This window comes from Condylostylus longicornis, unplaced genomic scaffold (genome assembly GCF_029603195.1).
Source record: "Condylostylus longicornis isolate FDR11 unplaced genomic scaffold, ASM2960319v2 ptg000081l, whole genome shotgun sequence".
Classification (NCBI taxonomy): Eukaryota; Metazoa; Arthropoda; class Insecta; order Diptera; family Dolichopodidae; genus Condylostylus; species Condylostylus longicornis.
In genome coordinates this window covers 2,978,742-3,002,786 of record NW_026578049.1, presented here as the reverse complement: position 1 = coordinate 3,002,786, position 24,045 = coordinate 2,978,742, and the positions used below count along the sequence as shown (strand labels likewise).

The 24,045-nt window shown below is 20.2% G+C and overlaps 1 protein-coding gene across 1 annotated transcript in view; it reads left to right on the top strand.

Moving 5' to 3' along the window:
• Positions 1 to 13,407, top strand: part of LOC129613121 (casein kinase I) — a 53,090-nt gene extending 39,683 nt beyond the window's left edge. Inside the window, exon 3 of the mRNA XM_055527063.1 lies at positions 12,957 to 13,407. Within this exon, the coding sequence (XP_055383038.1) occupies positions 12,957 to 13,122 (166 nt within the window). The 3' untranslated portion in view covers positions 13,123 to 13,407. The remainder of the gene's footprint in view (positions 1 to 12,956) is intronic.
• Positions 13,408 to 24,045: the final 10,638 nt, after the last annotated feature.

The window sequence follows — 24,045 nt, the reverse complement described above, 5'->3', positions numbered from 1 at the left end:
AGTAAAAATAAAATAATTAAATTTGAAAAACGTAAAGCGCAAATCAGTTATTATACCACTTAATTAATATGGAAAAAATCGTTTATAAAGAAAGCCAATTATTTAATTCTATAAATAATTATTTGCCATTATTATTAATTTTTATAACCTTTATCTTTATTATTGTTAACGTAATCAATTAAATCTTAAATAAGTACTATAGTTTCTAAAAAAGTTATGGCGAAAAATGGGGCTGTTGGATTCGTTAATAATTCATTTCTTTAATTAGATTTTAGTTAAGTGAATTACAAATTAAATTAGATAAAAATGTTAATTAACACAGATTGAAATTGTATGGTTAGGAATTTAAAATCATTTTTACATCTTGTTTACTAAAATTTCTTTAAAAAAAATTTCATAATCTCAATATATTTTCAATAATAATTTGTTAAAAACAACCAAATGAATATTTATAAAAATCAAGTACATATGTATATTAAATTGAAATTTTCTGTTTGGATAACTATTTTTAGAAAATACAATACTAAGGTTACAATTTGAATGTTTTTGTATAAATATGTAGCTTTATCTCGAAAAATAATAAAATATGTATTTGTAAATACGGTATTTCTACAATGTATAGCTTTCGGTTACTACAATACTACAAAAGTAGCTTTTGTTTTCAGTGATGTCAATTTAATATTATAATTCTGTAGTTTGTGCAACTAAAAATAACTTCTGCTTAGAATTTTGACATTTGCATATTTCTGATTCAAAATGTAGGTTCCTTTATTAGAATGCGATATACTTTATTTTTTTTTTAACATTGCTTTAAATTTTAAGGGATAAAAATTGCTACATTGACTCATAAATCCCATATTTAGAGTTCCATATTAAGTTATATATAGTAGTATTTTCAATGAAAATAAATTACAAAAAGCCTTTCGATTATATAAAAAAAACTAACCTCAACTTCAACTAAAAAAATTAGAAAAATTAAACATCAAAAATGTAATCAAATATTGAATATTACTAAAACACTAAAGGCACGACTTTTCAAAGCTTTTAAAACTTTTATAAACGAATGCTTGGTGATATGCAATTATGGCGCTAATCGACGAAACTATTATGAATATTATCATTTTGACAATCCAAGTTTTAAAGAGCCGACAATTTCAATTACTTTTTGGAAAAAACAATACTATACTTTGGGAACACAAGTTTGATACTTACACAATTTCTACAAGAAAAATATAGTCAGCTGTTTTCAATTATATAATTTTATGTACCTACCGTTGTTTGGCTGCAGCTTCTTCTGCATTAATTAAGACTTTAGGTATTACTTGTATCGTTATATAAAGTGAAGTGTATTTTGTGTAAAATATGAATTAGTATATAAATTTTATTTAATACACAATATATGTATGTAATTATGTTAACCGAATCCTGGCAATTTAAGGTTTTAATTTTATTTAATAATTTAATAAAAAAGTTTTGGTTTAAATTCAGAATAACTATACTCAAAAACAACTGATTCAACCCCAGTTGACGATTTGTATATTGTATGTATACGTTATATGCCAATTCTTAATTATTTTAAAAAGTTTATTTCAAAAGATTTAAATTTAAAATTACACCACAAAATATTTAAATAATTTTATTGAGTTTTCAAGATATTTAACATTTTGTATTTGTATACAATTATGTACCATTTATACTTTCATACATACTTGTATTAATTTTGTATATATGCATGTATGACAAAAGCTTGCATAATCACTTTGTATAAAAGCTTCAATTCAATTGAAAGCTTTATGCAAATATTTATTTTATTTTTTGTCACTCAACTTTCTCAACAAAATTTACAAATAAAAAATACTTAATTAAAATTTAAAAATTGCAATTTACAGATTTGATCTTTGTCGTGTTTTTTCTTTTTATTTTTAAAATCACAGAAAGGTCAGACAGATATTATTTTTTTTTTGTAAGTTTATGTGTGGGTATAAGAATAGTTAATTTTCAATAATTTCAACATTTTATTTTTTTAAAAGAAGTAGATATGATAAAATTTTGTTTAAAAATTTTTACTTAAGTTATTTAAGCAAATTTATTAAGTGAAGCTCCTAAATTGATAAATTTTTTTAAAATTTAAGATGTTCAAGTAATTCTTATAATAAAATATTTGTCAGGGTTTAATTTATTTGCCCTTCCTCCTTAATCAAAAGATTAATTTCCCTATAAACCTGATTTTATTATTTTGTTACCCTATTCGTCAATGTTAATTTGAAGATTTTATTTAATTTTCATTCATCAATTTAGAAAAAAAGATAATGTGGTTTCACCTATTTCCTATATGTATGTGTATAAATACAACACTTTATTGGAATATGTGTACCTATATATGTTTAATTAATATTATTTTAATCGAATCTGTTTAAAACAAAATATAATTCAGTTTCTTTACTTTAGCTCCTACATGTTAAGAATAACTTTTCAGTTCTCGGTTGCATATTTATACATTTTTTTTCCGCAAGTATACAAAAAAAAAAATTTTTTTTAATAAAAACTTTTATAATTAAATTATAGTTTCCATTAAAACGAAATTTTTTTCTGTTACCTTCGTATACTTAAATAGCCCAGTTATTAGTTGCGAAGTACTTGCTATTTATATAATATTATACATGAGTATACCAATATTACAATTTTTGTTGTACTCAAATGCATATACATACATACATTATGTACATATGTTATTCAACAGGTGTTGCAGATGGTTTCATACCCACTTACATTAAATATTATTAATTTATATGTGTGTACTTACTCTTTTAGTTAATTTTTTCTTTTATTTTTTTTTCGTTTTAATAATTTTTTTTTTTTGTTAACTTTCCTTTTATTTAAAGCAGGATACCAGATTTCCTGCTCTCATCAATTATACAACAATATTTTTTTTTCTTGAAATTTATACTTTTTACACATACATGCATACATACATATGCGCCATGATTTGTGGTTTGAATTTAATAATATTAAAAAATGTTATGTGCATATGTATAAAAAGTAGTAGCCAGGCAACTTTTATTATAACGTTCGTTCAATTGTACGTTTATGTTGAGATATTATAAAAGTATATATGTATAATGCAATGTATACATTTGTTAATCTTATTTAATTCGTCACGTATAAAATGAATGTTTTCTATCTATTATATGTTCTTAATATTTTTATTGAGGTTACCATTCGTCATATATTTTTTTAGGGAACAATTCGAATACATATTTGAATTTGTTGTCAAATTTAATAAATCTTTGGTTTTTTGAAATTTGAATATTTCTCGATTGATTACCTCTCTTCTTATCAGGTTTTTCCATACATTCAGTTTAACTGAATTGACGGTTTCACTCGTCTCAACTGATCTCTTAATTCTCTCTCTCATCTGATCCCCCAATTTGCAGTTACTATGTAGTTTTCAATTTGTATTTCTTAAATGCGATGCCTAAGTCAAAGTCGACAAAAATAAACCAAAAAACTGTAAAGTGTTAAATGAAATAATAAAAATTATAATAGAAATGAATACAAATAAATGATAACGCGTAATATCTTAGATCTCTTTCAAAAATAATTTACAAAAAGCCTTCCAATTATATAAAAAAACTAATCTCAAGTTCAACTAAAAAAATTAGAAAAATTAAACATAAAAAATGTAATCACATATTGAATATTACTAAAACACTAAAGGCACGACTTTTCATAGCTTTTAAAACTTTTATAAACGAATGATATACAATTGGTGCTAATCGACGAAACTATTATGAATTTTATCATTTTGACAATCCAAGTTTTAAAGAGTCGACAATTTCAATTACTTTTTGGAAATGTATATTTATAACGTTTTCTTGTCAAAATCTTGTTTTTTATTACAAAACAGTCACTTTTCAATGGCCACTCTCCATTTTGTCCACCGGTATGTCTCATTTAAGCTCATTTAACTTAATAGCATTTGAATTACGATTACTGGTCACCTCACTTATGTTTATATTAGCAGGATAAAAAACTGGTATAACTATACAATTATGAAATACATAGATTAATTTGCATACGTGTGTGTTTTTGTATCTATTAGATTATGTACAAATAAATGCATGTTTCGTGTACGTGTTTTTTTTTTTTTGAAAATACACGCGTATATAAGAGAATAAATAAATAATTAGAACAGGTGATCAGAAGAATTTTAAAATAAAGTTTAAAGATTGATTCAACAAAAATTAAAAAAAAAAACAATAAAAAAAGACATGCATTCACGCTCATGAATCTAGAACGGGCCATCAATCAAATAAAATAAATATTTTTTTTTTCTTGCTGTTCTTTATTCTTTGTATGTCTTTTCTTGATTTCTCGCAAATTGTGCAAAAGAAACTTTCTTTATTTTTCATTTTGATTTTTTATTTAAATTGTTTTTAAAAATTCTATAAGAAATAAAGTAGGTGCAAGGTATACAGAATATACATTATGTCAAATGTATATTTACATAAGTTGATATACGTATACATATAATAAATATATATAAATAGGCTTATTTACATTGTATGTACATACATGGTGAATGATTTAAAAAATTATTTATATTTTACAATTCTACATCAATTTTATTTTGAATTGAAGTAAATTTCATCTCTACAATAAAAGAAAAGAAAAAAAAAAATAATGTTTGTATTGACCTTCTGAAGTGACACAATGAAATAAATAGGCGTACCTACACATAAGTATAACGTTTTTTATATGTAACTCTCATGTAGGTAAAATTACCTACATACATTTTTTCTTTTGTAATTCACATGCATATGTATTCATGTGTGTATAACATGAAAAACACATTTATTCAATGTCATTTAAATTTACAGTGTAATTATTATTTCTGTTGTTAAAATCTTAACTAAAGAGTTGTGTTTTTTTTTCCTTTTTGCTTTGGCAATAATTGGCATGAAAAGAATCATAAATTTTTGCTAATTTTTGCTTTTTACTTGCACGAAGTCAAAACAACCTAATCTGAACACGGCTTTATTGTGAAATGTAACGAAATTAAATTTTATGCTCTGCTTTTTTAACATTCTATACTGTTTTTGATGAAATCTCATTTTTTTTCATCTAATATTTATGGCGAACAATAGTAGTAAAATTAGTAATTTGTTAATTTGCTTTTAAAGTTGAAATGCCAAAGATAAAATTTTTGCGTACGTCAAGGTTCTTTAATTTAATTTTAATTATTGTACTTTTAATTTTGAGATACTATTTAAATACAGCGCCGTCTTATTATTTTTGGTCAAATATATTTCTCAATCGTTGTTTATTGCTAGAGCAATCAAAATATTATAACTTATTTTCTTTCATACCCCAAAAGGGTTTAATTTTTATGATTTTATAAATATTAATATTAGATAATATTCACTGTATTTTTTGTTTTTATGTGAAAATTTAGTTTACGATATCAGTTGTATTGTAGCATACATTTGCGTATAATTGTATATGAAAGAGAGAATTTTTATTAAATCAGATCAAGCAATTTGCAAATAATTTATGCTGTTTAAATTCTTTGAAAAACGATTTCTTATTTATATTAGTATCCGAATATTATTCAATATTATTGCATAACTATTATTCCATATTATTGCATAACATTGGGATGAAAATTTATTTTTAACTAGGAAGCAATTATTACCATTAGTCCATATACATATTTGAAAAAGTTTAAATTTTGAAAAATTAATTGAATGAAAATTTTGTACTAGAGAAATTTTGTTATTAATAAAAAAACTGTTTAAATGAATATTAGAAATTTTAGAAATTTAAAGTCTAAATAATATATAAGATACAAAATCTATAGTTTAGTATTCAATTAATTCAGAAATAAACTTAACTTTTATACCTAATTTGCTATGATTTTACATCATGTTGTCTGCTTTTTATATAAAATTTTTCAATTTCAATCAACTTTATTGTAGATCAAATTAATTATTTCAAAAGCAAATTAGGATTCAGCTTATTTTAATAGCAAATTATTATTTTTTGCTTTTTAGTGTCAATGAAATAAAATATCAATAGAGTCATTAAAAACATATTTTGAAACTTTCCTATCTTCCTTCTTAAAATTTTTTCAAATTTAAAAATTAGAAATTAAAAATAAAATTTATTGTTTCTTTATATGTTATTTACCGCTCTACATTATATTTTAAATTAATTAAATTATTTTCAAAAACGAATTAAAGTAACAACAAAAAATATGATTTCCAATCAAAATCAAACTGACACTGATAAGCTTTAAGTATTCATTAAATTTGTTGCGATTTCACCAAAAAAAAAAAAACGAATATTTTTTATTAATTTTTGGGTTTATATTATATTATTGTATATAAACATTTATTTATATATATTAAAGTATGTATATCTATAATGTAGATGTTTTATATTTCTATATCAATTAATATACATACAAAATTATCCATGAACTCCTCTAAATAAAACATTTATTATAAAAATATAAAATTTTATTTTAGCAGCTTTTTCGTTATTTTCAAGGTCCATTTACAAAACAAAACAAAAAAAAATTAATCGAAAAATGTAGGTATTCTGCTTTTAGTAAAAATTTTTATTGTCTATGACCATAATTAGGCAAACCACTTTAATAGAGAAGTTGAAAAAAAAAATTAAGTTGAATTATCATAGTTATTATTTTTTTTTTACTATTTATTGTATTTGAACAATAAAGCACAACAATATTACTAAAAAAGTAAAATTCAAATAAAATAAATAAAATTTTTAACTAACAAAAAGCAAATTCGACAAATGCTTAAATTAAAAAATTTTGTTTTTTTTTTACAAATCTAATTTTACAATTATTTTTATTTAATTGTTATTTAAATTTAGGAGAAAAACTAATAAAATTTTATCTATTTTAAAATATTACCAAAATTTTTAATTAGTTTATAATTTAAATGAAGTCTTTAAAGTGTTGTAAATTACAAAAAAAAAATTTTTTTATTATAATTTTTAAATTTCCTATAAAAAAAATTTGAATAGTCTTGAATTATTTTAATTTTTTTTTTTATTTTTCAATTTTATAGTAAAAAATACATGAAAATTATTAGAGATATTTCTCTCATTCTTTAAATTATGTACAAATTAAGTAAATAAAGAGAAATTTAAAATTTTGTCATATTTTTGAAAGAATAGAGAACACCATGATCACAAAATTTACAAGATCTACACCAGATAGCATTGACATTTAATAATGTTACGTTATTGAGGAAAAATCTGTTCCACAGATTTTGACAACTCCTTGAAAATAGCGATTATCATCAATTATCCAGATAAATTAATTCTATTTGAACATCTTTTAAATTTTTTGACGTCTTTAATGAAAAATTGATTATTTCAAAATAAGTATATATTTTAAGAGCGTTCCTAGCAAGTAAAGGAATGCTTTAAGCTTAGCATGGCAAAGAAGTATGAATTATTTTTTAAATTGTCATTGGTACATTATGTTAGAATTTATTCAAATAAATCATGCATTTAAATTTTGTTAGTTACTTTCACTTATATCGTCAATGATGTGTATATTATACATCTGAATCTTAATTAATACATAATTATATGCAATAAATGTCATATGTGTTGTTATTTCATTTAAAATTTTTATTGAAAACCAGTTTATTTAAGTTTTTTTTCTATCAATATAATAAAAATTATGTAAATTATAAGGGGACATGCATATTGCATATTGCATGAACGTATGTTTACAAAATTTATTTTTGAAATTCGTAATCAATCTAATTTTTACTATTTTGTTTAATAAATCTCGTAATCATAACTTGATGTAAACTACGAGTATGATTTCATTTTAATTGATTAAATTTCAGTTTTAATATATTAAATTAATAATTGAAGATTCATTGCAATGAATAAGCTGAATGAGTTCAAAATAAATTCATTTTATAATTGAAATTCATGAAATTATTCTAGAATTTAAAGAACTATTTAATTAGTAATTTCGAAAATAATAAATGCTATACATATAATTTTAATTAGATTATGAAAATTGCCTTATATTATTTAATAAATCTCTATATTATTTTTATATTGAAATTTCTTTCTTTGATACTCCTCCTAAATGTATGCTGCAAAATTAAAATTTCCTTAGAATAAAATGTTTTCATCTCTTATCTTCTCAAATTTTTCTTTTTTGAATTTTAAAGATTCAAATTTTTAAAGTAACATGTATTTTTTTTTTCAAACAATTAATTTTTATCGAAATTTTCGAAATTATTAATTCGTATATTTTTGCATTATTAACATTGAAAAAACTTTTGTAATCCGATATTTTTTAGTCCGATAAATCGTATTAAATTTTCTTATTTACTTACATTTTTTTCTGTCAGTATTTTTTTATATAACATGTAGTTAAAGTTTAAAAGAAGTATAAAAGTTAAAAACATGAAAAATGATAGTTTCATGGCACATGATATACATATGTACGTGTATGCATTATGTACAATGAAAAATATAATTTAATTTTAAGTAGAATAAATTTAAAAATAGAAGATTAAGAAAAAATAAAGTTTCTTATTTTTCAATTTCAATTGATTTTTTGTTTTTACGAAAAACGCAATAAAAATTTAAATATTTCCGAACAATTTAGCAAAAAAAGAATATTAGATTAACACTTGGTGTATGAACAATTAAATAATGCAAAGATAATAATTTTTAGATTAGTTAACCAGTTCGATATTTTTTTACATATACGATAAATAGCCTTTAAAATAATATGAACAGTAAAAAATTATTTAAAAAAATAATTTTATTTAATTTATAACCATGCAATTTATAATTTATTCATAGATTTTTAATTTGGACTTTAATTAACTTTTTAAATTATTTTTCAGTGAAGTTTATTATTATGGCCACATGAGAAAATTTTCGAATATGCAAGAAGCCAAATAATTGAAAATATTTGACAATTAGGAAAAAAGTGCTATTTCTTTCATAATTTTTTGGAATTAAAATTTTAAATAATTTATAAGCTAAATTGTATGAAAAATAATATCGAACAGACGTAATATTTAAAAAGAATATATATATAGATTATTAAGTAAAGGGTTTCCTTCTACAATTCTGGCATCTAAATCACAAGCTTACAATTTGTAGGATGAGAAATATAGTATTACAGTATAGCATTACTTTAATTTGGATGTCGAAGAATCATGCCTTATAATATGATTTTTAAAATTGAAAAGTAATTTAAAAGTATTAATTTACAATTGATTAAAAAAAAAATGTTGTCCTAGCAACATTATGTACATAACATATGTACAAATGTATATTTGATTGACAGATTGTTAAACATAAACTATAGTTGCATGCATGACTAAATTTATATCAAAACTTTCATTGTGAGGTATTCTATATACCTATCACCCCCACCCCATTATTCCCTTGAATTATAAATAACAGGAGAATTTCATTATACACATTGACCTAATTTCAAATTAATACACACATGCAACATATGTATATACAAATAAATTAATTATAAATATTGTTTATTTGAAAAAAAATAGAAACAAATTTTGAATGCAGATATCGTAATAATTTTTCTAACAGTGTGACTCATATTATTTTTTTTTTAAGTGTATACGTGTTCGAAAATCGAAAGCTTCGATAATATTGATAACATAAAGGTTGAATTTCGGTTTATATGTTGCCATTATAAATAAATAAATTATCGAATTTATAATGAATTTCGATTAAAAATTAAACACATAAAAAATCATAAGAATGAAGGAAAAAATTCGAAATTAATAATTTTTCTGGTTAATTTCATTTGCAGCTCCTCAGGAATTAGGAAATTTAAACTACATAGCTATTTATATAATTACAATTATTTTTGTATTTCTTTTTTATTAAATACTTTAATAATAATTTTATAAAATACAATTATTATTAAAGTTGAAATATTTTCGTTTCCTCCTCCTTGATAGTTTAAAAAAATGAATATCGTTTTTATTTAGTAATTTACTTTTTTGTTCAATTTATTAACACACCTTACAATTTATGAACTTTTTACAAAAAAAAAAACAGAAAAAAAAAATACATAACATTTATTATGCTTGCACTGTGTTATGAAATTCGAACTTGTTAATGAAGGTGATTATAAATATGAGTATGCATAAATATGAATACATATCTACATATATAAGCCCGTATATAAGCGCATGTAATATAAATATGATAAGTTATTCATAAATTGTGTAATCAGAAAAAAAGAAGAAATATTGCTATACACTTTTTTTTTGTATTGTATTGTATTTGGATTTATCATTGTCGGAACGATAATTTTATATTTAACCATTGTGATAAAGTATATATACGATATATTACATTCATACCTGTACATATGTACTTATATATTAAATAATGTAACAATATTATTACAAAAGCACTTGAGCATTTTTATTATGAATGAAAAATTTGAAAATCAACTTTTATACTTTTCTCAATCTTGGATTCCTAAAAAATTTTCAAGAAAATTTTGTTCAAAATTTTTTACTTTTTTCTAAGCTGATTAATTATATTTATTAACAAAACTATTTTAATTCCTTAATATTTTATATTCAAAATAAATTAAACTAAATTTTCGCATAAATAATAACAATTTGCAATAAAATATAAAAATTTTAAAATTATAATAAATCCTCATTCTTACAAATACTTTGGACTGAATATAAAAAATATCTGGAATCTTTTAAATTTATCAAGCCCATAAACAAATGACTCTTGCGCGTAAAGGTTTTTCTCAAATTTCTAAAATTTTTGTTTGTAAAACAAACTCTCTTAGAAGGCAATACTGCTTAGGCACAATAAAACAAAATATAAATTGAAGACAGGAGTGAATGAAAATGTCAAATACAATTTTTGAAGTTTCGAGTAAATTAACCTTCTTTCAAAGCAAAATAATTCAAAAGTTTAACATAATTCTCTTATAAATTATGTTTACTAAATTCATAATATAGTTATACTCGTACTTTCATTTGCTGAAACAGTGGTACAACTCAAAAAATACGATTTCCAAGTTATTTACAAAAACGACATTTCCCTAGCTTGAAAATTTATTACTAACAATAAAATATAAAATAATACTATGATGATTAGAAAAATATATTAATTCCAACATTTTAAAATTGTGTTATGTCAGTGTTATGTCAGTGTTGCAACAAACGAGCGATTACCAACAAATTATGATTATTTTAAATTTAGCAATTTTATTTTGATTTTAGTCAAATTCGAAAATTTCATTATATTTTGAATTTTCCTATCGTGAGAATTTTTAAACTTTGCTATTTGTAAAAGATTTGTTCACTACATACATAATATGTCATTAAAATAAATAATTTTAACCTCACATTTCAATAATTTTCATAAATTTAAAACAAAAATTAAGAAAAAACTATTTTTCCTATAAATTAAAGAGAAAGAATCGCACCAGTGAAGCAAAACTTGTTAATTTTTTCAAAAAAAAAATATTACATTAAGAGTTGACAGACGCGTTTTTTATGTAAAATTCGAAAAATTACTGCAATTTCACTTTTTTTACTTTTTTTTTACATTTTACTACTACATTTTTATAGATATGTATTTGTACATATACAATATTTATTTATTTCAATAATAGATGGTGCTAATTTCTTAAGCATCAATTTGGAAAAGTTTCAAAAATGACTGCCTATACTAACATACTACATTTATTGAAATTAGACTAGGGACAACAAAAAAAATGTGTAAGAAAAAAAGAAAATGAAAATATGCAAATAAAAAAATATATGCAAATTAATACATAATGTTTAAATGTATGTGTTATAAATGAAAGCTTTATTTTGAAATTAAAAATTAAAAGAAATTTTTTTTTGTAGTTTCAAAAAAATAAAATTTACATAAAAATAAAATAAATTAAAAATCCACATAATTTTTATGTCATAAAAATTGGAAATTCTCCATATTCTATTTTTATTCAATATTTTTGGTTTTTTTTTTGTATTTTCTTTTTCCCTATTTATTTTATTTTTCATTTTTAAATGCGTTGTTTGCTTATTTTTTATTTCGATAATTTTACACATTTTATAAAAATAAATAAGAAAAATTGAATATTTCGGACACTGTTTATCATATATTATTGGCGATTAAATACATAAATTAAATCAATTTCGAATTTTTTAATATTCGTATTTATATTTTCGTATTTATACTTTAGTATACATATGCATATACCTAAATATTTATTATATTTATTCATTTATAGTTATACGTGCATATTGATTTTTTTTTTTGTGCCATTCAAATCTCTTGATTATTGCAATGGGTTTAATATATACAAGCTACTCTAATTTTTATGTTTTTAATTACGTATTTTTCGTAAACTTTTGATTTCTTTGTTTTCCACTCTATTCCGATGCATTATTCTGCTATACGAAAATGTTTTGCACCTCTGATTTTATATTTATTAATTTTATAAAAATATAAAATTAGTTTGGAAAATTCGATTTATTTTATTTTAAATAATAGGTAAACTAAATGAGAGCCTGATTAATATTATATTTCAAATTTTTTTAAGGAATTACCCATTAATATTTTTATGATTCAAATGTACAATTTTTTTAATTTATATGTTTAATTTATAATCAACCCTCCGATTACTTAAATTATAATTTGCCCTTTGAATTAAATTCTTTCTTTTCTTTTCTCTCTAACACTATCATGAAGAGAAATGAATTCTTGCTAAATTTTTTTTTCAATTTGTTTTCAACTTCCTTTGTATGAAAATTGTTTACTCAAATAGCAAAAATTTGTTCAAAATTTTATTCAAAAATTTTCTATTATTATTAAATTTAAATATAATAAAAATTAATCTTTTCTATTTTTTTTCTTTTTAGAATTTTATTCCGTACACTGAATCACCAATACGATTATACATATGATTGGACAATGTTGAAACAGAAAACACAACATGGTGCCGCAAGTGCTGCAATAACACAAGGTTCCCAAGATCAAAATCAAAAAGAAAAGCAAAGACAAGAAAATGGAACCGATCTAAAATGAAACTGTCTTTTTTCAATGTTAAAAAAAAGATTATTAAATAAAAAAGATAAATAAATAAACTTTAAAAAATGACTTAAAAAAAAACAAAAAAAAAAATTAAAAAATAATAAAACAAAAAAAAAAATTATATAAAAAAAAAGTATAAAAATGTTAAAAAAATAATAATATTAATCAATTAAGTATTTTAATTTTGCTAGTATTTTAGTAAAAAATAAAAAGGAAACAAACAAATTAAAAACTTAAAAATAAACAAAATGAAACAACAAAAAATTAATGAAACAAAAACATAATAGTAAAATTCGAATTCAAAAACATAAGAAAAAATAATGAAAATTTATCATAAAAAATATTAAATGTATATATATATATATATTCCCATACAATATATATTATATACTTAAATACATCCATAAATATTAATTAGAGAAAAAAACAAGTAAGCATATTATATTTAAAATATGTAGTTTTTTTAAGAAACATTCGAATTTTAAAACAAGGGTATTCTATATATTTCGTTAAAAGGCCTCATTAATCTCCAATTCGACCAATTCGACTCAATAACATCAATTCGATATTTGGTAGATTTGTGCTTTGAAATATGAGAATATTGAAGTAAATATTTCAAAAACTTGTTAACCACATGGTTTAACGAATATTGGCCCTTATTCTGAAAAAAATATATCGTACGATACACGATATTTCTAATAGTATTGCAATAAGAAATATCGTGTATCGTACGATATATTTTTTTCATAATAAGGGCCATTGCTTCGTTTGTACACTTAGAAATTACAAAAAAAAATTGTCCTAAATTAAATAATCTAATGTAGATCCATAAAACAACAAAATACATATTTTTGTTCGGAATGGTAACTTGAAAGAAATTTAACGAATTCTAGAATACCTTTGAAGAAAATTCAAATATACTCGTATTTACATTAAAAACAAGGCAATGAAGTATTTATTTTAAAAATTGATTTATTTCCAATAATACCCTTTCTTAGGTTAAAATCGTTGTAAAAGCTAAAAATTTCCTTATTTTTTTGTATTCTCATATACATACATATTGTCTGCTTCTGATTGAATTATTATCCAATTAATTGACTAGAATTTGTCAGAGAATCCTTCAATAACAACATACATATACTCATATTCTGTAAGTCGCATTACTTGATATACAGCTATTCAAAAAAATCAATCACAAAATTCGAAATTCTACACTGAAAAATAAAATAGCTTTCAATAATATCGTATCACCTCAAATGATGCACTTAACAGAATATGTTTAATGGTTGTTTAATATTACAATTTAATGTAAATATTCAATTTAATTCTTTTGTTTCATTTTAATTTTTTTTTTATATAATAAAAATGCAAAAATTGATTTTTCTGAATGTTATAGATAATAATATTTCAATTTTAAAAAATTATAAAAATTTACTTAGTGACCATATAAACCTATTTTGTAAATAATAAAATCATATCACTTATTATGGTTCTTTCAATTTCAAATTCTTTCTATACTGAAATTTCATTATAAAAGTTAAAGCATCTGCACGACTTTGCATGAGACTTTGATAATTAATAAACATTTAATATAAGATTTTGCCAAATTTGTAAGCAATATATCAAGTCTCCTGAGTCAAATGAGCAATATACTATCTTTACACATGCATAGAAATAAATTTTAATATTTTCATTTGCAATTTAATTAAAAATCAATCCTTTTTTTTTCTCTTTTGTACTTTTTATATAAAATTAATGATTTTAAATTATATTTCAGAATTTAATTCATCTAATATCCTTCTATATTGGAAAAAAATTAGAATTGAATCCAAATCACAGCAACAATAACTTATTTTAACTTTTTTTTTTATTTTGTGATGAAAAAGAACGTATCCTGATGAAGAGATGGTAAGCAGACAAAAGAACAGAAGAAGTTTACATCAGAAAAAGAAATAAAAAAAAACAGGAAAACATTATGTATGAATTAATTTTCAATGGAAATTAATTTAGAAAATTTTAAAATTTAGGAATTATTTATAAAAAACAAAAAAAAACAAAATAAACAAAAATTAATAAAAATTCAATAAATAAACATAAAAAGAAATATGTATATTCAAATAAAATTTGAAATAAAGTTACTTGAATAACCACATAATTTATAAACAAATTAAAATAGTAAACTTTAAAGAAAATGAAAATTTAAAACATAAATAGTATATAGAAAACAAAGAAAAACATTTTTTTTTTTTTGAACTTAAATAAACAAACTTAGGTATTGAAAAGAAAAAAAACTATAAATACTGTATATATATATATACATATATATTATATATATAAATTTATATATGTTACATATACCTAATTATATAAAATTACTTATATAAAATCTATACGTACATAATATACAAAATTAAAAGTAAAATATGTATCAAGAAAAAAAAATAGTATATTATATACAAATTAAAAATTCTAAGAGCTACTAAGAAATTTAACAAATAACAATAATATAACACAAAAAAAACAAAACAATTAAAAATAAAATCATTTTGTGAATAAAATTTAAAATATTTAGTAATTTTATTTCTATTATTTTTTTTTTATTTATGTATTTCCAAAATAATTATTAAATAAAAAAAAATTTCTTTTCTAATTTTGAACTAAATAATTTAATAACAAATAATTGTAATTTTAAGCGATTTGCTATAATTAAAACAAAATATTACATATATAAAAAAAAAAAAACAAATTTATAAAAATATTAATTTTATAATATAAAAAATTCGATAAAAATAAATTATTATTTGATATTATACACTTTACCTTGTTTTTTCCAATTTTCCCTTTCATCATTGTATTATTTAATAAATTTTTTTTTTAAATAAATTGCAATTGATTACATAAAAAATTAAATGAATGGAAACATCAAAAAAAATTATTAACTTACATTTATTAAATAGATATCAAAAAAAAAATAATGAATCTATACCAAAAATAACAAATTTTTTCTTCTTGAATTATTAAGGGTCATTAGGTAAACTAAAACTCTTGTTTTTTTTTCATATTTCAATGAATAAGGTATTCTTATAAGAAGTTATAACCCACATATTATGTATGTAAGAAAATATAATTAACAAACAAAAAACATATGTAAGAAATTATATATATATAATTAAATAAAATTATGAAAATTCTCTTAGAAATAACTTTTTCTTTGATTTTTTTTTTTGTTCAAATTATATATTTGGTAATAACAAAATAAGACGCGGTCATAATTTTTGTTAATATCTAAACAAATTTTGCTGGCAAAGGATCAAAAAATATTGTCCGATTAATTTTTAAAATTAAAAGTATAGAATTTTCAGAATTATGCTTGTTTTTTTTTTGTTTTATTATATTATTACAATGAAATTATAATATTAATTTTTCAATTATCCTACAATTAAAGTTATAAAAATTTATTTTTCTTTTATTTTATCTTCAAGTTTTTAATAAAAGAAACAATTATATAAAACTTAACAAAACTATTACCGAATGCGGCTTTCAAATAAAGTAAAAGTGTGTATTTTTTAAGATTTCTGAAATTTCTAATATACAATCGGATTTCTATGTCCCAATGTTTTTTTTTTTTTTGTAAGACTCTTAATTAATCTTTAATTAATTTTCTATTAAATTTTCCATTCAACCACTTTTTAAAGAATTAAAACAGAAAAAAAAAAATGTATATTCATAAAAGGATTAAGCATTTTAAAATTTGACTTTTTATTTTTAAACAAAAATTTTGTAAAAAAAAAGTCATTAATTTGAATTAATTTTTAATTTAAAACCAATTGCATTCCAGTTAAAAAAAAAATCATTTTTCTGGAGTCTTATACTTTCATTTTAATTGTTTTTTTTTTGTCAATTTCCAAGCAAATTTAATTTTTTTTTTTAATTTCAATAATTGTAAATTCATTATATTTTGTTCCGTAGCATTCTTGATTTTTTCTTATTAAAAATATATTGTGTACTTTTTATAAAATTAAAAAATAAAAATTAATTAAATTAAGTGAATTTTCTCATTATTTAGCTACATTAATTAGTATTTTAAGTAATTTAGCTGATTTTCCTTATTTTTTTTTTTAATTAAAATAATAAAAAATAATAACTTTAGGTATAGGCAAAATTAAATTTTTGTGCTTTAAAATTTTTTATTTGTTTATTAGAATTAATAAAAAAAAAAACATAAAAATCATTAAGTTTCTTTTTTTTTTAATATTTTTTTTTTTATACGAACATGTGTTTATTCATACAATTTACATAATTAATTATATAAATGTAATAGAGAACATAACAATAATCAATAATAATTATTAATTATTTGTGTATTACAAAAAAAAAAATAAAATAAAATAAAATATATTTACATAATAAATTATATAATCATATTAATATTAAGCATATAAAACATTATATAAAATTTATATTATATTTTTATTGCAAAGAAAATGTATACCTATTTTATTTTGCGAATTTATAATTCGATCTCGAGTATAATATTATGTATAATATCAATATTGTAATTTTTTAATTTAAATTATAATTAAAATAAAAAAAACAATAAATATAACATATACAAAACGAAAAAATTGCAGCTAATTTTAATATAATTTAATATTAAATTTAAATACTTTTATTATTATTATTTTTGTTTTTTTCTTCAACTTTTTATATTTTCAAGAAAATGATTGGCTTGCAGCCAAACCTATAGTTTACAAATAACAATTGTATATTCCAATAACATAATAATCTATATTCCGACGAATCATTTGAATTATTCAAAAACACCATCCAAAAGCATAGGCCCGCAATTTTCAAAATATTTTAAGATTTTTGAATATTATCAAAATTGTGTATTGCTTCAAGTGATGCACAAAAATTGACCTAGAATTTCTGAATTCTTATAATTCATAATTTTGTCATTTTGTTTCAATATTTTTTTTTTTGCTAACATTGTTTATTTAATAATTAAAATTTTTAAAAATATTATATGAAATTACATTTTCTTTTCTTTTATTTATTCTTTATTCAGTACATTAGATTAGTTTTTGAAATAAGTTGCAATTTATATAATCATCTCAAAATAATATCAAAATGTTAATATTTTTATATCAATTTAAATTATATACTATCTTTATATTTTATATTGCACATGAAATAATTTTGTGTATATACAATAAAATTATAAAATATTATTAAATATTTAATTTTTCAATTACATATAATTTTATATTTTTAGAATATATTATCAAATATTAAATAAGAAAAAAAAGGAAATAGATTAATTACAATTATATAACAAAAATATAATTTCATTAATAAAAATAAATAAAATTATGTGAAATTCATAATGCTTAAATACACATTATTACATAATATATTAATCATATATTACAAGTATAACAATAATATGGTAGATATATATATATAAAATTAAATATAAATAAATATATCATGCAGATTTAATTGATTTATCATCATTCTTAATTTGTGTAAAGATCCAGAGAATTATGTGTCGCAATTGGAATATAAAAATAATTTTAATAATTTTCATAATCAATTTTTTACATATTATTTAATAAAAATAGTTGATTTTAAGTTTTTTTTTTTTATTCGAAAATAATTAATTTTTTTTTTTATACATACATATATGTTTACATTAATTATTATGTAAATAATGTTAATTAATTAAGGTTTTCTTTTTATGTATTGCAAAATAAAATTTACGAAATTTTTACTTTTCCATGCTCTTATATAATTTTAATTTTCGTTTAATTTTTAATTTGCGCGACTCAAAAAAAAAATTAATAATATAAAATATTTTAATGTAATTGCTAATTAGCTTAAAATAATATTGTAAAAACAAAAACAAAAAAAAATGATATAATATTAACTATAGTTTTAGATTATTATTATTATTATTATTGTAATTATAAAAAATATGAATATTATATATTATATATATATTTTTTTTTTTTGGAAAAATATCTTTCAAAAAATTCTGATTTAAAAAAGAAAAAAAAAAGTAAAATAACAAAAAAAATAAATTGTGATTTGTGGAAAAAAAAAACTTCAAATTTAAAAAAAGCAAAACAAACAAACAAACAACAAAAAAAAAAATTAATAAATAAATAATAAATTTAATGTTAGTTTTATTATTTCATAATAATTATTATTATATATAACAATATATATAATAATATAATTATATAGTAAATGTATCAGAATAAAATTGAAAACAAAATAATAAACCTATTATTTGAAGAAATAAAATTATTGAAAAAAAAATTATTGTGTGTTTTCACTCAACTATTCTTAATAATTAATAATTTACAAATGTTTTTCATTATTAGAAATTATTTTATTAAAATATAATATTTAGATTAATGCCTTATATATCTACCAGGTCATCAAGCTTAGAGAGCAAATCAAAAATAAATTCCAAATTTATATGGAGTTTGAATGGAGTGAGGGGTGTCGAAATGAAAGTCACAAAGAATAATCAAAAAAATTTTACAAAAAAAAAATAAAAATATATTTCAATCGATATGCTTCGAAAACATAAAACATTAAGAATTGTTTTTGTAATTTTTTTCCGATTCAAAATTTCGGAAAATAATGTCAGCTTGGTGGCCTAATTGATATATATTGCATTAATATAGATAATATTATGTATAATATTAAAAAAATTAAAAGAAAATTAATTTTACATTGTCCCCGTTCGTGATTGATTTTATCCAAACACTTGTTTTTTAATGTATCCATTCAAGTGAAACGTCAAAGAAAGTTGTCATTATTTATTGAAATTTTGAAATGGTGAAAAGATGATTTGGCTTCTTCATTCAAAACAAAAATATGTGATACATCCACATATTAACAATGCTTTTCTTACATGTATCAAAAACTTTTAATAAACAGCAGTATTCACAACTGACAACTCATTCATTCAGTTAATTGTGAAAGTAAATGTTATTCTTTTTAATGATTATTTACAAAAGATTAAAACTCCTTTTTTATTCATTTCAGATTGCAAAAAAATCAGATTTTGAATCGTCTTTAAACAGCTTCTTTTAAGTTTGCGGAGTCCATATTGAATTTACATACATTATGGAACAAAATTGAAATTTGATTTGTCAAATCTTTTATTTTAACGTTCAACAACATGTTTTAAAATTTACCAACTTTATACTTCAAAACGGTTTTTAGACAATATAATAGAACTAAATGTTACGTCAAAAATTCTGCACAAACAATATTTAAGATGATATTTAGCTAAAGCAGTTTTTATAACGTGGAAGTCACTAAATTTAACAAGTAGTAGTTATATAGTGAATAATTTCTTTTTACAATATATGTAATTAGTATTCCATTCTTTTAGTAATTGCTAATTCTATAATAAAACATTTTTATCCTAATACTTTTAGTTATGCACTAATAGTATCTAGAAACTAAACATCAAATTTACTACAAATTAAGATTAGCACTAATAGAAAAGTATCGCTTTTCTTAATTTGCAGTAAATTTGATGTTTAAGTAGTACACGAAGTGTTGAAAGTGTATTTTTGAAAATGTAGCACAGTTCTGACAATATTTTTTTTAACAAGAATTACGAACTAAAATCGCAAATACACAGTTTTCATTTTATTATTACAAAAAAAAAAAAAGAATAGAATTTCGGAACATCTGGAAGAATTATTAGAGTAAGTTTTGTATTTCCGCTTTTAAAATTTTAGTTTTTTAATACATATTTTAAGTGCTCTAGAAAATTTAATAAAAACGTATGACTGTGACTGTACTTCAACAATTCCAAAAACTTATTTTACTACAAGTACTAGCATTGAAATTTTTGCAGTGATTTTTCGGGCAGTTTAAGTTAATTAAATTTTAAACTTGAAATGCAAACGCAAAGTGAATTTTCAAAAGTGTGCAAATTTCTTCTCAAATGTGCTGGGATTTTCAAATTTCTTAAAAAAGGAAACAGTTTTGTGTTTCTCACATACATTGTCCTTATATTGTTCTTTCTTAAATATAAAAACCAATATGATTAAGGACGGCTCCTGAAATAAATTTTTGTTATGGAAAAATAGAAAAAACAAATAAATTTTTTAGATACGTTTTTTTTTTTTTTATTGTTTAAAACAAAATTTTCACACAACATTATTTTTTATCACTAATGTTATTTATTACATTATTATTTTTTTTTTTTTACAATTTCCTTCAAAATGTGTATTTTATGCATATAACATAATAATAATATGCATATAATATAAAATATTCAGACATATACATATGTATGTGCATATATATGTATATTTTCTTAATGTCATTTAAATATCACTTAAATTTAAGACAAAAAAATTTTTGAAATTAAAAAATATAATTAATTTTTTTTATTTGAAACTCAAAATATTTAATATTTTTTTATTATTATTTTATATATTATTTTTAATAATTTGTATTCAAAATCTATTATACAATTAATATGAAAAAATTATTTTATTTTTTTTTTTTTGAAAAAGCTATTTTTATCGTTTAAATATTTGAAAATTTTTGCACACTTCGTAACATAAAAATAAAGAATAAAAAATATTCTATCTAATCTATCTATTTATTTTTAGGGCAGAGGGAATCCAAAACATTAATAATAATATTGTTAAAGCGTGCAATTTCGAAATTGGTAATAATTATGTAATATTATATTATAATAATGGTAGTTCATAGATAATGGATATAATGCATGTTACCCATATTTTTTAAGGAAATACATAAAATAACTACAAAATTTAAAAGTTTTTTGGGGGTCTCATAATTGTATTCTACTATAATGCTTCATTAAAAATCTCAAAATTAATTACTTTTTAATCAAAACGGTTCTTGGCGATCTCATCATAATAGGCGAAGTGAATTATATTTTTGAAGAATATACATTTTTATGATAGGTACTATAATTAGTGAATTCTTTATGACTCAGTTTAAATTTAAGGAAAATCCGTTTAAATTTCAAGTGAAGCAGCTATTGATAATCCCGAATAAAAATTCTGTGCGACCAGTTACGCCGAATGAATAAAATTTTAAAGTTCCGAAAAATTTCTTTTAAAATAATCAAGATTCAAGTATGAAAAAACAAAAAAAAAATCTCTAAAATTAGAATGTTTGTCTTTCCGGAAGTACAGAAATTACAAAATATGATGTCATAATACTTTCAAACACTTTATTAGTCCTTTCTGCCTTGAAATGGGAGTTATAAGCAAAAAACGTGGGCAAAGTGAAATACTATGAAATCTTGTTAAAATTTCCAGAATTTGAAAACTGTTGAAACCCAGTTCGAAACAATGTTTTTTACCCATTTTTAATGCTCTAAAAGTCTAATACAAATAATCAATTACCAATTTCGAAAACATAAAAGTGCCTGCTATCTGTTATGTATTTTCCAATTAAAATGTTGTTTTTTTTTTTGTGTTAAAATAAAAAACAAATACTTTATAACATAAATAAAATAAATTATTGTATTTGTCACAAAATTTAATTATTTTTTTTTTAAAGGAAATGTAATAATTATTGTATTTCTTACCAAAATTTTTTTAAGTATTTTTTTTTTCTAGAGAGACATGAAAATTTTCTTTTTTTTTTTTTTAATTTTTTTAACGATAATATAGCATAAATTCTATAATAAGAATAATTAATTAAAACAAAATTGATAGATACTGTAGTAGCTTACATAATAATACATTAAATTGCCTGCAATACTTAAAAAATATTTAAATTTTAAAGAAGAAAACTGTCTGTGTACATAAATATTTAATTAATTTTGGCATTTAAGTAAATCTTAAAATGAAAATTAATAAAGGAAAATTGGAAAATTAGTAGATTTTTTTAATCTTATTGCTTATTTTGGAAATAAATTGTTTAATAAATTTTTTTTTTTCAGTTCTTCACTTCATAAAAATACTGCTTTGCCATAAAAACTTTTAAAAACTTTAAAGGTAGATTTAAACTTGGTATAAATGTAAATAAACAAGCCTGAAATAAATCCTAAAAAAAAAAAATGAAAATTTTGTATTGGTTTTCTCAGATATTTTAAAAAATATTCTAAGAAATGATTTTTCAAAGTGTCCTAAAAATCGTGTAAAGCTTAATATTACTTTATTAATTCAATTATTCAATTTTTTATATATTTATGTAATATTACATATTAAATTATAATTATTCAATAAATTGAATCAATGATTCGAATTTTATCATTAACTTAAAATTTATAATTCTAAAGCTTAAATATTTCATTTCAAATATTAGGAGTCCATAATTAAATAGATCTTTTACAAGATTTCTTGTATTTCCATTAATTTTTTCGCAGTTCTTGGTATTATTTTTGACTCTTTCAAACATTTTTCAACAAAATCGAATAATTTATAAAAAATATAAATAAAATGTAAAAAATACATGAAAGACTATAATTAAAATTTTAATCATAATTTTAAAATTAGAATGATAAAATATTTTATGGTTACAATATTTATTATCAAATATTAAACGATTTTAATAAATTGGAAATTTGACTCCCATTATACGATATGAAATTGTTTTCTATATTATTTGAAAAGAGTTGGAAATTAAAAAAGAAGAATTATTCCATTCATAAACTTTTGTTTAAGGAAGAAATTTTATATAATATGATAAGGATTTTCTACACTTTAATTTTTAGCATTATTATGCTTTGCTAATTAAAAGGATAAAAATTCTATTAATAAAATTTGAATTTACTTTATTATTATTTGTTTTTAATTACATATTTAGTATTTTTCAAACTGTGGGAATCAGACTTTAGAAATACACTGTAAATTTTCTAATGTATTCCACTTTTTCTTTTTTTTTTTTGTGAAT